The following is a 15,654-nucleotide window of genomic DNA, read 5'->3' as shown; positions in this document are numbered from 1 at the left end:
ACTTAAAGAGGCTCTGCTCTTCATCGACTCTTCTTCATACTGTAAATGTCTCATTCACATTTCTTCTGGTTGTTTCCATTATGTCAAACTGGTGATTTTGTTCTTTTACCTGCACCAAGGACGAGATGTTTCCACCTGTTTGTTTGAAGAGGAAAGAAAGCAGAGTCATGATTCCAGTGAGGTCGGTGGAAGGATGTTTATTGAGCATTAAAGCAGAGACAAGTAGAAGCAAGTAGAAACTCATAGGCTGAATATAAAGGCTTTGATTGAGATGTGCTGCTGTTATACTGCAGCGCCACCTAAATGTCAAAAAGTAGAAAAGAAACCACCGCTCTGCACCTGATGCAGAAATGAAAACGTCAAATTTTTAAGTCCAGAGTTTTGATCTTTTGTGTTAAAGACAAAACTCTGATTTTGAACTCAAAGTGATTTTAATGTGTTTAACTTTGTGTTGAACTAAATCAATTTGTGACGTGAATCCAGGAACTTTAAGATCATACACAAACATATACACAGAGGTTCTACACACATGGAGTCATACTGAGGGACAACAGTGAAAAACAATAAAGACAAACCTAAACACACTGTATGTGACTCTTTATAGAGGGTTTATATATTCTGCTTGTGTTGTGTCATTTCAATAAACACATTCTTCATGTGAATAAACACAATCTGGGCAGGAAGGTTGCTGGTTTGAATCTGGTTCAGATGGGTCTTCCTGTGTGGAGTCTGCATGTTCTCCCGGGTTTTCTCCAAGTGCTCCGGCTTCATCTCACAAACACATGGAGATTAGGGGTTGTGTAGATTAGAGACTACACACAAGCTGCTGCAGCTGCTTCAGCCTCTGGATCCTCAGGACACAGCTCAACCTCCGTCCCCATAGACTGTCCTCTTCACACTCACCTTCACAAAGACCACCCCTTCCAACTGTTGAGAGAAGAAGACATCAGTATTACAGAGACTCACTTCATCATCTCACTGTCTCGGAGGACACACACTGACTCTGAGGACACACACTGTCTCACTGACTCTGAGGACACACACTGTCTCTGAGGACACACACTGACTCTGAGGACACACACTGTCTCACTGACTCTGACGACACACACTGTCTCTGAGGACACACACTGACTCTGAGGCGTACACTGTCTCTGAGGACACACACTGTGGTGGACACCTCTGACATCACTACTCAATAAAAACACGAACAACAGGAAGCTGACAGGGTGCATTTAGTGTTTTGGTGACAGGATGAGTCTGGAGAGATTGAGATCAACTGAACCAACCAGACGTTGATTTAAACTTCCCTTATCCGTCCCTTTAAGGAGAGTGTGCACCACACAACAGTGTAGAGTCACTGTGGTCAGTGGGCGGAGCTTTTATACGTGTTGATCTCCAACTTAACCCGGAGCAGGTTAGCCTTTCATCAGAAGTTACCATGGTGATTTACCTCGTTAAGAAGTGGCTGAGCTTTGTAGGACTGAAAAAAATAAACCTGAAGTTAACCTGATAACCACAAATCCTGCTTGGTAGCACAGACCCTGGATCTGTGATACTGACTGTGTTTAGTAAAATACTGATGAAAGCAGCGTGGACTGACTCCAACCGTCTACTGACCTCAGAGTCTCCAGTCGACAGCCTGAATTCTGCTGTAGATGAAGCAGCTCCTCTACTCCTGAGTCCTGCAGGTTGTTTCCTCTCAGATCCAGTTCTCTCAGATGAGATGGGTTTGACTTCAGGGCTGAAGCCAGAGAAGAACAGCTGATCTCTGTCAGACTGCATTGATCCAACCTGGATAAAGAATATAATTTAACTCTAAATTAAACTGAGTTCATTTGTGAAAATAACAGATACATATTCATGTCAGCACAGACTCATATCATTAAGATAAATATGAAATCAGACATGTTGGACTAAAAACGAGTCTTGATTCAGTAAAACTGATTATTTGGACCCGGTCTCTGTCCTGCAGATCAGTTTAGGAAATCCAGAACTAAACTCAGTGTTTTAACAAGTAGCTGAATATTTAAAATGTCACAGATTAATTCATGAATGGATTCAAGTTATGCATCAAGAGGATTTATGTTAAATTAGAATTAAATGAGATAAATTGTATATAACTGCTGTTTTATAGATATGAGATCTACAAAAGTCAGTCAGTGAACTGACCTCAGAGTCTCCAGTCGACAGGTTGGACTCTGTAGAAAACCACACAGCTCCTTCACTCCTGAGTCCTGCAGCTTGTTGTTACTCAGATCCAGTTTTCTCAGATGAGAGGGCTCTGACATCAGAGCTAAAGCCATAGAAGAACAGCTGATCTCTGAAAGTCTGCAGTTCTCCAACCTGTATAAAGAATAAAACATAACCTTAAATTAGGGTTAAGGACAGAGGATGTCACACCATGTTAAAGCCCTATGAGACGAATTGTTATTTGTGAATGTGGGCTATACAAATAAAATTTGATTGATTGAAATTAAACTGAGTTCATGTGTGAAAATATAGGAATTTGACTAAACATCACTGTCTCTGTTTTCAGACCTGAATTCTGAGTCAAGTTGTTCTGGACATTTTCTGGAACTTTTCCTGCAGCCTCCTAATGAAGTTTCTCAGTGAGTCCATGTGAGAATAGAGCAGGTGAATGTCCAGAGGATTCACAGAGAGCGAGTGGACGTGTTGAGGACACAAACATGTGAGAGGGACGTGAAACTCGAAGAACACAAATATCTCAGGATGAAGAAGATGAGCCGTACACAAAGAAGACGAAGACGTCAACTTGGAAACACAAGAACATTCCAGAGTTTTTGGTGATAAGGGCCGACGCCGGTGTGGATGAGCTGTAAACAACAGCACTGATCTTTCCACAGCAGGATTTATACGTCATGTTCGGCCTCCTGCTGCTCCACCCGTTCTTCATATGCAGTGGCGGCTGGTGAAATTTTTTTTGGGGGGGGCGCACTTGGGCGGCGCGGTTTAAATAGCCCACCGCAATGAGAGAAAAAAAACTCCGGGGTGCTCCGGTCCTGTGCTCCGGTCCGGGACCCGGTCCGGACGTCCCCGGGGACGTGCTCCGGTGCTCCGGTGCTCCGGGAGGTGCTCCGGGTCGTCCCCGGGGACGTCCCGGTCTCCGGAGCACCGGAGGGAGGTGCACCTGGGGAGGTGCTCCGGTGCTCCGGGAGGTGCTCCGGTCGCCGGGACGTCCCCGGGGACGGTCCCGGTCCCCGGGGAGGTGCTCCGGTGCTCCGGGAGGTGCTCCGGTCCCGGTCCCGGAGGAGCACGTCCCCATTTACGTTAACATGAGGTTAAAAATTTCAGCTGATTATTACTGATCGATAAAACTACACACACGACACAGTAAACAACAATGATTCTATCTGTCCACTGTCTGTCCTCTACCTGTCTCACTCAGTGCTCCGGGACCGGAGCTGCACCTCCGTGCAGATTAAAAGTATCTGCTAACTATGCAGCTCCTGTAGATCAGTGATAAGGTCTCTGATTGGACAGTCCTGTCAGCATGATGTATAAGAAACCCTTTCATTGGCTGTAGGCGCAAGTGAAGTGCGCCCATGGCTCGAACTGTCATCCGCCATTGAGAAGCTGTCCTTGCTCAAATGTTCCTGCCCCTTTTGTTGGCTTCCATAGACTTCCACTTGCCCGGCGCCCACAGGGAGGAGTGGCTTCTCTCTCAGTGATAATGAATGGCAAATATATTACCAAATATAATATATTAAGTGGTTTTTGACAGGGGCTTACGGTCTCCGGCACACATTTAACGCTTTAAAACAGTACATTTCTTATTAAATTATTTGATATATAATGTTTTTTGACATGTCATTTTTTTTTTTTTTTTTTTTTTTCATCTCAAAATTGTAGGGTGGGCGGCGCCCCAGCGCCCTGTATGACGAACCGCCACTGTTCATATGTGAAAGTCAAACTCCAGAAAATGTCCAGACACTATTTTACAGAGTTCATGACTGAAATCAGCTTGAAAGTAATTGTGTCCTCGGGGTTCAGTTTTTTGTAATATGTAACTTCACCACTAGATGTCTCTAAATATCTTTCTGGACATGTTCAGGGGTTGTACACGTGAATAAGTGGACTACGTTCACATATAGGACACCTGGAGACGTCACTAAGTCCTTTACAGTGAACCTGTAACTTAACATAACTTAACGTAACCATGGTTATCATGGAGATATGTTTTTTGGCTCCGCCCCTTGTCTGAATGTTCCCACATGTTCCTGTTGCCGTGAACAAATCGGACCCGGACAATCTCCTGCTGCTGCTTCAGCTCCAGAAAATGTCCAACCCATTTGTCAGAACATGTTCCACAGTTGATGTGTGAAAGGGCGAGCAGTTTTATGATAATGTTTTCTTGAAGTGGCGATGATCTGAGCAGCAGTTTGACCAGTTAAAAGTGGTGCAGGGAGCCTGAGGAACACGTGTGTACAGGGCTGGACAGAGATCTAGTGGTGAAAAGATAAAAGGCATGGACGACCCCGAGTAAGTCCTGAAACCAGAGGAGGGGTTTCATGTTGGAAATAAACCCAAAGTGAAACAGGGTTGAAAAACTTAGTCCTAAAAATAAAAGACATCAAATATTATCAACTTAGGGGGCTCAGCTGCAACATGACACTTCACCACTAGATGTCACTACATCCTAAACATTGAACCCTTAACATTAAAACATGATGCCTGACCTCAGAGTCTCCAGTCGACAGGTTGGACTCTGTAGAAAACCACACAGCTCCTTCACTCCTGAGTCCTGCAGGCCGTTTAAACTCAGATCCAGTTCTCTCAGATGAGAAGGGTTTGACCTCAGAGCTGAAGCCAGCGAAGAACAGCTGATCTCTGACAGTTTGCATCTCTCCAACCTGGATAAAGAATAACCCTTAACTGTAAATTAAACTGCGTTCATGTGTGAAAATAACAGACACATATTCACGTCAACACAGACTCATAACATGGAACATAAATATGAAATCAGACATGTTGGACTAAACACGAGTCCTGATTCAGTAAAATAGATAATTTGGACCCGGTCTCTGTCCTGCAGATCAGTTTAGGAAATCCAGAACTAAACTCAGTGTTTTAACAAGTAGCTGATATTTAAAATGTCACAGATTAATTAATGAATGGATTCAAGTTATGTATGAAGAGGAATTATGTGAAATTAGAATTAAATGAGATAAATTGTGAATAAATGCTGTTTATTAGATATGAGATCTACAAAAGTCAGTCAGTGAACTGACCTCAGAGTCTCCAGTCGACAAGTTGGATTCTGTAGAAAACCACACAGCTCCTTCACTGTTGAGTCCTGCAGGTCGTTGTTTCTACTCAGATCCAGTTCTCTGAGATGAGAGGGGTTTGACCTCAGAGCTGAAGCCAGAGAAGAACAGCTGATCTCTGACAGACTGCAGTACTTCAACCTGAATAAAGAAATATGAATATTTGAATATGTCCTCCTGTTGTTGTGGATCGTCATCATGTCAACACAGACTCTCAACATGCTGCTGACCTCAGTCCAGTCTGTGACCTGAAGATAAATATCAGATCAGACATTTTGGACCATTGTTTCATTCATCAGCTTTTTCTCTGTGTGTTGGTCACTGAGCAGGTTTGTGTAATTAAGCACTGTTTAAAGTAGGGATGGCTCCTGACAGTCACTTCCTGTTTGTAGGAGGAGGAGTGCTCGGCCTCAGTCCACATGTTATTTACTGACACTTTCTTAGTGATCAGGAGCAGGTGAGTGCATGTGAATGGAGTTGAAGAGGTGGACGTGACTGACAGGCTGGGTGAGTGACAGATGACTGAGGGACAGTGTTGGGGGGAGACTCCTGAGTGCTGACCGTCAGACAAAGGGCAATAAAACTGCGGCCTGTAGGCCAACCTGAAACCAGTTCTACCGGTTTCTGCCTTGAATCCACAACATTCCTCAGACAACGTGGAATCTCTCCCAGCATGGGAGCATCTGGGATGTCCTTCAAGAGAACCCCAACTGTGACCCTAAAACGCCCATTGAGATCGAATCCCCGCCCACTAAGGTCGTAACCCTGACATCTCATTGGCTGAGAGCCAACTGAAGCCCCTGGCCACTTCCTGAGGAGGCAGGAACTCCTCAGGTGGAACAAAACAGCTGAACTCACAGAAAACGCTGCCATTTTTTTCTGTACTGACGTTGCAACTAGACCTCCCCAGGCCTGACCAGATAACCCAGTAACTGAAGGAGGCGATAACTACTTTTGTTTCAGCTTTTTACCCATGCACTGAAGACCTGTCCAGACCTCCCGGGGTCTTTCCAGATGTCCTTGCTGCTAAAGGGGGCGAATCACAAACGTTTGTGTTAATTCATTTTATTTCCTTTCTTTTATCTTCAGTCTTAGTTTTATTTTGATAGAACTTTTTGCTATTTTAACTTGAAAGACCAAGCAGGAAATTCACTCGTGGGCGAGCTCAGACATTTTCCCCACGGACCTTTTACTCTTCCCACACGATCGACAGACGGCTTCCCCACAGCTGTTCCCTGCAGAAGCGCGACGTTCATTCTGCGGAGGAGTATGACAAAATCCACTCCGTTCCTGTAAAGCAGCACGATCTCCGCTGCCACAGAAGAAGACGAAGTTTCATTCCGTCCAAGGCAGCACGAGGAAATTCGCTCCCTTTCCGGTCAAGCCGCCGAGCTCCGGAGCCCCGCTTGAGAGACCACGTGATCCACTGGACCCCCGGCACATTCGCGCCGACGCGCACGCACACCGCGAGGGTTAACAGTAAGAGGCTTATATTGTCTGGGCAGAGACTAGTTTTAATACTTAGCGTATTGTCTTTATTTGAGTGTATTTGTTTGTGGGACTCCGTGTCTCCTATTTTTAGCCGTGACGAGCCGGCACTTCCGGTTTCCGGTTTGACGGCCGTGGCTTTGTTACAGTGTTTAAGTGTCACAACGAAGCGTCTCCGGCTGCACTGTGACCGTCTGACCAACTTTACAGAGACTTTACCGGTCAAACTTCAGCACACAACGCTGCTTGGGTGCTGAGTGGTAAAGTAAATGTTAAACTTGTCTCTGACAGTGATTTTAAGAACTTCTTTGATATTTCCTTGCATGATCTCTCTCTCTCTCCTCTCTCTCTCTCTTCTCCTAAACCTATCTACACACACGTTCCGATCTGTATTTATACAGTTCACGTCACATAGATAAATCTATACTTAGAGAGACTGGACGCAGCTGGAACCCATTCGGCCCCAAGGCCAAAGCAGAGATAAAGAATTTTCTTTGTCTGAAAATTCCTTTGTGTTAATTCACGTAGCGACCTCCATTTTGGGCTCCGGCCCCATGTTGTCATTAACATAGGCTCCATTTTGAATAAGGCGAGTTAGACCACCATTTTGAGAGTTTATTATTGCCACGACTCCTCTCTCTCTCTCCTCCCCTTTTGGCTCTAAATTCCAAAGCGGCTCCGCCATTTTGTTTGTAGTCACCACCATTTTGAGAGTTTTTCGGCCCTAATAATTCCTTGAATCATTATCGGCCGCCATCTTGGATGTGACCATAATTTTTATTATTTTAATAAACATATTTCATGATTATTAATCATTAGCCAACGTCAAGTCTACTCCTATTGCACAACAACAGTGAGCAGAGCATAACTGAGACTATTTAAATAAATAATGACCCAATATGAAAGAAAGTCTGAAAAGTGAAGAAGGATTAAAGGACCTCAGAGTCTCCAGTCGACAGTTGGGACTCTCCAGTCCAGAACACAGCAGCATCACTCCTGAATCCTGCAGCTTGTTCTTACTCAGATCCAGTTTTCTCAGATGTGAGGGGTCTGACTTCAGAGCTGAGGCCACGATTTCACAGTGAGTCTCTGAGAGTCGACAATTACAGAGTCTGAAATTAAAGAAAATATAAAATCTGTGAAAATTAAATCAGAAAACACAACATTCATACAAAAACGTGATCATTTGACCCTCACCCTGGTAAATCCCCTCTTTCCTAAAAAATCCTCAAGAGAATCCTTTCAGATTTGGTCCAAGCAGTTCATTCAGACTAACAGAGGAACTCATTTGATTCAGGTGGGCAGAGGTCAAAGGTCAATGTCAAATAACCTGTTCATGGCCTCTTGAACATGATATCTCAAGTCTGTCTTTAGGGGATTTCTTCACATTTTGACTCAAAGATAAATTGATTAGATTTCAGTGGTCAAAGGTCAAGGGTCACAGTGACCTCATATTATTGTGGAGTCAACATGTCAGGAACCTGGAGTGACAGACACTGCACTGGTTGTTGGTGGCGTACAAACGCGGGGGGGGATTCTAGTTTGACAAGAAAGACGAAGAAACTATATTTCCTGCTTCTTCAGTTTAAAGGAACCGTCAGTGATTCTCATCCAAAACACTGATTCAGTGATCGTCTCCTCACTCTGTGCTAGCTGTTTGATCATATATATATATACACTAGAAACAATAACCTCCCTTGCACCCAACATGGTCTGAATCATCAAACTCCAGCACAGTGATCACATTGGATTTCACTCTCCACATCTGATCTAGTTTTTCTTATATGTACAGAGCAATGAGAATGTATATTTACATAATAATAATAACTTTTACACACACACACACACACACACACACACACACACACACACGCACACACACACACACACACACACACAGCCCAGAACAATGAGAATCATTTAACACTGAGTGTATTTGAAGAATGACTCATCTCCACTGATTGAACATGTTATTGATCATGTCTGGACTCACTCAGCCTTCCTGCAGTTCCTCACAGCTGGGATCAGTCTCCGTCGACCCTGGTCTGATGTGTTGAACTTCACCAGGTCCAGCTCATCCAGAATCTCCTCTGAAAGCTGCAGTATGAAGGCCAGAGCTGAGCAGTGGATCTCAGAGAGTTCCTCCTCTGATTTGTTCTCTGACGCCAGGAAATGTTGCACCTGCTGATGAATTGAGTGGTCGTTCATCTCAGTCAGACAGTGGAAGATGTTGATGCTTCTGTCAGGAGAAATGTCATCACTCTGCATCTCCTTCAGGTTGTTGATGACTCTCTGGATGATCTCTGGATTGTTGTCTGTCCAACCCAGCAGGTCTCCTAAGACTGTCTGGTTGGACTCCAGACTGAGGCCGTGAAGGAAGCGAACAAACAGGTCCAGATTACCATTTGTACTGGTGAGGGATTTCTCCATGGTTCTCTTCAGGAGGTCAACCAGGGAGGAGTTACTGTCTGTGTCCCCATATGTTCCCATGAAATTGTTGACTTCTTCTGTGTGTGTGTTACAGTGGAACATGTAGACTGCAGCCAGAAACTCCTGAACGCTCAGATGAACAAAGCAGTAGACTGATTTCTGGAAGATCACACACTCGCTCTTGAAGATCTCAGTACAAATTCCTGAGTACACCGAGGCCTCTGTGACATTAAGACCACACCGCTCCAGGTCTTCTTGGTAGAACATGATTTTTCCTACCTCCAAATGTTTAAGTGCCAGCCTCCCCAGCTTCAGCAGAACGTCCCTGTCAGCCTCCGTCAGCTGCTGTGGAGTCATCTTATGTCCTTCACCGTACTTCATGTTCTTCTTCTTTGTCTGAACCTGCAGGAAGTGTGAGTACAGGTCAGTCAGGGTCTTGGGCAGCTCTCCTCTCTGGTCTGTGGTCAACATGTGCTCCAGAACTGTAGCACTGATCCAGCAGAAGACTGGGATTTGACACATGATGTGGAGGCTCCTGGACGTCTTCATGTGTGAGATGATTCTGCTGCACTGCTCTTCATCACTGAATCTCCTCTTGAAGTACTCCTCCTTCTGGGAGTCAGTGAAGCCTCGTACTTCTGTGACCCTGTCAACAAATGCAGGAGGGATCTGATTGGCCGCTGCAGGTCTGGTGGTTATCCAGACGAGAGCCGAGGGAAACAGATTCCCCCGGATGAGGTTTATCAGCAGCATGTTGACTGATGACCTCTGTGTGACCTCAGATACAAGCTCCCTGCGGTTGAAGTCCAGAGGAAGTCTGCTTTCATCCAGGCCGTCCAAGATGAACAAAGGTTTACAGACAGTGAGCATCTCAGCCGTGAGCTTCAGTAACGCTGGATGGAAAACACGGAGCAGCGTGAGGAGACTGTGCTGATGGTCCTTCACCAGGTTTAGCTCCCTGAACGAAAGGACAGTCAGCAGATCCACATCCTGGTTTTCTAAACCCTGTGCCCAGTCCAAAGTGAACTTCTGCACCGAGAAGGATTTTCCAACGCCAGCGATGCCGTTGGTCAAGACGACTCTGATGCGTCTCTGCTGGTCAGTGGAGGCTTTAAAGATGTCGTGGCACTTGATGGGAGTGTCCCGGAGGATCTTCTTGGAAGCCGTCTCAAGCTGCCACACCTCATGTTGAGTATTAACCTCTTCACTCTGTCCCTCTGTGATATAGAGCTCAGTGTAGATCCTGTTGAGGAGGGTTTTACTTCCTTTTTCATCAGTTCCTTCAGTCACATGTTCACATCTCCTCCTCGCACTGAGCTGATGTTCATCTAAAACCTCCTGCAGACCAGGATCTGCTGAAAGACAAAAAACAATGTCAGAGACAGAGATTCTGATAATCTGCTGATTGGTTTCATCAGATACAGAAAAACTACAGAAAATAAAAGCTTTTTAACTTTGTGCTTTTATAACGATGTTAAATGTTGATGCTGTATGAAGGAACAAAATAAAACCACATGTGCTGATGTCAGAAGTAAAGACATCAGCAGACACATGTACAGTGCTGCTCTCACCGGCTGTCTGAGCTCCAGCTCCTGTTCTGGATCTTTTTCCGCATTGGGGACAGGAGGAGTCTCCTGAAGAATCAGACTGGTCCCAGTATGAGGTGATGCACTGTCTGCAGAACCAGTGTCCACAGCTGGTGGAGACTAGATCCTTCAGGACGTCCTGACATGAAGCACAGCAGGACAACTGCTCCTCCTCAGAAACATGACTCCTCTTCCTTCCCCTGTGAAGACATTTCCTGATCACTCACATGTCACAGTCACAGGTTGTCATTACTTCTGTCAAGGAGCTTTTGTTTTCACCCAGTATGTTTGTGTGTTGGTTGGTACGTTAGTAGGATTATAAAAAACAACAGATTACCATTAAACTTGGTGGAAGGATGCAGATCCAAATAAAAACTAGGGCTACGTTGTAGCACTAACGGGCCCGAGCACACGCATTTTGAAGCCTGTCGTAGTAGGTGGAGAGAGAGCGATCGATGACCAAGTGCACGTCTCCGCGTTTCTTGCGTTTTGCGCACTGCGGCAAGGATAAAAGCTCCACGCTATCAAATAGCACATCACACTGTGAAAAGTTGATGTAAATCCAATAATATTTGTAAAACAAAGCTTATTTCCTGTTGCCAGTAGGTGGCGCAATCACTATTATAACGCACAGACTAATATATCTGTTCAAGTAGGGGCTCTGATGTAGAGTGAGCAATTTTGTGTCAATTGGACATTGTTACAACAACTTCATTTTCACACTGATCTGTAGGTGGCGCTATGACCCTGAACTAATATTAATAAAAGGAGCTGTTCAGATCAGGATTATGATCATAGGTCAGTAGTTTGAGTGAGATAGAACAATGAACACTGAAGTTACAGCAATTTTGTGTTTCACTGCGAGTTGATGAACTTTGATGCCACGGCAATAATATGGCGTTTGACGAAAAGTCACAGTAATCTTATGTCTTCATTATCAATGTCTTGAGACCAAGTTGATACAGTTTGACATGGTTGAGGTCAGTGGATGAGGAGGAATACATCCAAGTGTAAGACATGCAAAAAACAAGACATTTCCTGTTATCACCAGGGGGTGCTGTGATTTCAAGTCATAATTTCTGTGTAGATGTCATCAGGCCGGGACTCTTGTCTTACACGTCTAGTTTGGACCCGATTGGACCAAATTTGTCCGAGATACAGAACCTCGCCCATTTCAAATGACTCCAGAATGCAATTACTTTTTGGGCTTCGTACTTCCTGCAAATTTTGCGAGGAATTTTAGCATATGGGAAATAACAATAATAGGAAAAATCCTTATAATTTCAATAGGGCCTCCCACCGTTAGGTGCTTGGGCCCTAATGAGTCTCTAGTGAATTTCAAAGTGGTTTCATAAGGAGCGTGTTGGCTCTTGATGGAGGTCTGAGCTCTTTGAGTGATTCTCAGAGATTAGTCACCAAATTCAATGAAGCTGTGTCCTAATGCAGGGGCCACACTAGAGGAAACTAGATCCTCTTCAGAGCAGGTCACAGTAGAAACAGTCTCTTACTTTGTGGGTGAGGGTCCAGGTTCATTACTGAAGTCTGGAGGATGTCTCTTGGACCAGTCACTCTTCAGAGACAGACAGCTGGACCCTGGAGACTTTGCTCTCAGTCTGTGGTCCTGACCTCTGCAAACACAAACATGTTTTTATTCAGAACACATCATTCACTGGTTCATTCTCTGGGGATTCAGTTTGGAGGTTCACATGTTTCTAGCAGGTCTCTTACTCTGTGTGTGAGGGTCCAGTTTCATTACTGAAGTCTGGAGGATGTCTCTTGGACCAGTCACTCTTCAGAGACTCACAGCTGGACCCTGGAGACTTTGCTCTCAGTCTGTGGTCCTGACCTCTGCAAACACAAACATGTTTTTATTCAGAACACATCATTCACTGGTTCATTCTGTGAGGATTCAGTCTGGAGGTTCACGTGTTTGTAGCAGGTCTCTTACTTTGTGTGTGAGCGTCCAACTTTCCTCAAAGTGTCCTCGTCCATGTTGCACCGGCCGGCTGCGGCTCAGTTGTGGTTCAGGCCGCGCTGCTCTTCTAGATTTTCAAGGTCTGGTCTATTTCCTTCTCGTTCTGCGCTCAGTTTAGAGCAGAACACAGTGAAATGATCTTTCACACCAGTTTCAATGTTTATCTGTTGAAAACGTCACAAACACAAATATTTGCAACACCTCCTGTAGCCTACCCGTTTCCAAATAAAAACTTAATCACTTGATTTATTCAGCCATTAGTACATTATTAAATTAATAATATGAATATATCTTTTAGGGTACCAGCCAATAAGGGTGTGGATGTGTACTATTGTACAAGTACAGTAATAAAGTTCCCTTTACTTGTAATATTGGTTTATGTCATTTGTAAATCCACCAATTACATTACATGTTATTTAGCTGACGCTTTTCTCCAAAGCGACTTACATTTTTAGTACACTTAACATTTATGAGGGGCCATTTAGGGGTTCAGTATCTTGCCAAGGACACTTTGGCATGCAGATGGGGAGGAGTGGGGATTGGACCAGCAACTTTCTTGTTGGGGAACGCCCATTCTACCCCATAGGCCACACCGCACCAATAAACCTGCATAGCCATAAACAAACGTTGAATAACAAAGTATTTTTGCAACTCAAGCATTTCCTAATCTACACTCAAACCAATCACCTACATTAAAGTTAATTAATACAAGCTTGTAAAAGTTCATGTGTCCTTCAACCCCCTGCCACTAAGAGAATGAAACTCAACATCTAGTATCATGTTAACGTCATAAAGGCTGGAAATGAATTACAGAACTTTATAGACAGAGCAGCTTAAAACAGCACTTTGTATCTCCACTCAGTTCTATGGCTTTGTGTCCAAATGAAGGTCAAACACAAGCTCTTCAACTTTATATTCACTTTAAAACTCACACAAAACCAGCATAAAGCTATGTGTGTGTGTATGTGTGTGTGTGTGTGTGTGTGTGTGTGTGTGTGTTTGATGAAGATATAAAGTGAAACTGTGAGTTAACTCTGTTAATTAGTCCTTTGAAGGCTCTTTGTTCCAGACCTGCTGTCTCTGGGATCCAGTGAAAAACACAGACTGTAAAATAATATGAATGAATAATATGAATGTTGCTGGACACTCACCAGCCTCAGACTTCACGTCTCCTCCGTCTGCTCCTTGTAGTTAGAATGAGTTTGAACACCTTAAATTTCACTGGCTCCTCCCCCTCCGCTTTGCAGTTACTGGAAATCACATGACTCTGGGGGTTAAAGTATACAGTGTCTTGCATAAGTATACAACCTCTTGGACTTTGTCAGCTTACCTGACTCTGTTGTACAGGATGCTTATTTAGTTCATATGAAAGTTAATGTCACTGTAGCCTGTGGTGCAACGATACTGGTGTGTACCTGCAGGTTGAGGGTGGCGTCCTCCATCACTTGCTCTGCCAGCGTCAGGAGGTAGATTCCTCCGTAACTCTCTCCGGGCAGAAAGAGGTTGTTCTTGCTGAACTCTGGGAACAAACGGAAGAATTCCCTCAGAGCCAGGAAGTTGTTCATAGACACCTGGAACGATGAAAACAAATAAAATCACTCCACACTTGTAATTCTTAGACAGTTCAGTGTCCTTCATTGTTTTAGTGCTATTAATCGCGTCAATAGGCTGTGATTAATCATACAATTTAAAATACAACCATTTACAAGTACGGTGTTTTAATAAAGAAATGTATAACATATGGTTATAGCTTTTTTAAACTTTATTTTACATCTCAGCCAATTCTTAATTCATTAATAATTCACTGAGCAACAACACCATAACATGCAAACTTAATTAGCACACAACCACATCAAGTACAAAAACAATTGCTTGCCAGTAAATAATTTGTAAAATTACATTTTACCCACATGAATTTTACAGTGGTAGGCTTAAGATGTAAAAAGAAAATGAATGCCATGGTGTCTTTGAAGAGACAAAGTAACAGTCTCTTTTCAAACTCTCGGTGAAAAACATTCCTTGATACTTGTGAACTTGTGTCAAATGACTCCAGTCACCAAGTTTTCCTTTTCTGTTAACCTGCTCATCACAGGCACCTGTGTGCCACTGAGGTAAACACGCCTCTGAAATTGGGCTCTACTCTTTGACTGCACAAAGGTTGAACTGATTAAAGTGCCTTATCATTAGAATTAATACATAGTCTCATGGAGTGCTTGGCATTGCCCACATCATCCATAATGAACTGCCAACTTAAATAGAAGACAAGCATATGAGAAACTGTTAACTTCTGCTACAGAATAAATATAAACAGCTTCTCTGTTAACTGTGAGGTAACATTACACTAAGTGGGATGAAAGCTGAATAATAAACTGAATGTCATAAGTGTCTGAAAAGAAACAAAGTGAACGGACCTTTACACACACTTAATTCAATAACTGTTAACATGTTGTGTTACATGACTTCAGTCAACCAGTTCATCGTCTACTTTTCTTTTAACCAGTTACTCAGGCAAACTAGCTTGTTGACATTTTCAGATGACAAAGCTGACCTCTTCTTCTGTACAATGTGGCCTGCCAAAGAAAATAGTCTCTCACATGGCACTGTTGAGGCAGGTGTGGCCAAGTACTTTTATGCAAGATGTGCCAGCCTATCGTGGGCACCAGTGTGCGCTGACTACCACTGTAGCGGACATGTGTCTATGCTGACACTGGACTCTGCCCTATACTATACCTGTCCAGAGTTTTGTCATTAAAAAGTGCATCAGACTCTGACCCCAACAGTAGGAGAGACACTTTCTTCTTTGGTGGCTCTGGTTCCATTTCATCGCCGCAGGGCTGTGATTCAGTTTCCCTGTTCCTTCAGCATCTGACTCAGCTTTTGCCACACCTTT

General features: G+C 43.9%; 1 protein-coding gene across 1 annotated transcript; it reads right to left on the bottom strand.

Moving 5' to 3' along the window:
• Positions 1–252: 252 nt before the first annotated feature.
• On the bottom strand, positions 253–13,947 carry LOC133021573 (NACHT, LRR and PYD domains-containing protein 12-like). Its single transcript, XM_061088480.1, has 12 exons — positions 13,916–13,947; positions 12,738–12,867; positions 12,518–12,637; positions 12,298–12,417; positions 10,766–10,989; positions 8,767–10,570; positions 7,712–7,885; positions 5,250–5,426; positions 4,698–4,871; positions 2,170–2,343; positions 1,618–1,791; positions 253–927 (listed from the first exon to the last, which is right to left on the bottom strand). The coding sequence occupies exons 2-12, from the start codon at positions 12,779–12,781 to the stop codon at positions 906–908; spliced, it is 3,207 nt and encodes a 1,068-aa protein (XP_060944463.1). The 5' UTR covers positions 12,782–12,867; positions 13,916–13,947; the 3' UTR covers positions 253–905.
• Positions 13,948–15,654: the final 1,707 nt, after the last annotated feature.

This window comes from Limanda limanda, chromosome 16, assembly GCF_963576545.1.
Source record: "Limanda limanda chromosome 16, fLimLim1.1, whole genome shotgun sequence".
NCBI lineage: Eukaryota > Metazoa > Chordata > Actinopteri > Pleuronectiformes > Pleuronectidae > Limanda > Limanda limanda.
Note: the sequence above shows the minus strand (reverse complement) of the source record. Positions and strands in the feature narration are given on the sequence as shown.

Excerpts from the sequence above, each read along its gene's own strand:
- LOC133021573 (XM_061088480.1), bottom strand. The coding sequence starts at position 12,781 with ATGGACGAGGACACTTTGAGGAAAGTTGGACGCTCACACACAAA. Across the intron at positions 10,571-10,765 it reads TCAGACAGCCGGTGAGAGCA|TTTGTCTTTCAGCAGATCCT; the intron begins GCACTGTACATG and ends CTGACATTGTTT. Across the intron at positions 7,886-8,766 it reads AGGAACTGCAGGAAGGCTGA|ACTCTGTAATTGTCGACTCT; the intron begins GTGAGTCCAGAC and ends CTTTAATTTCAG.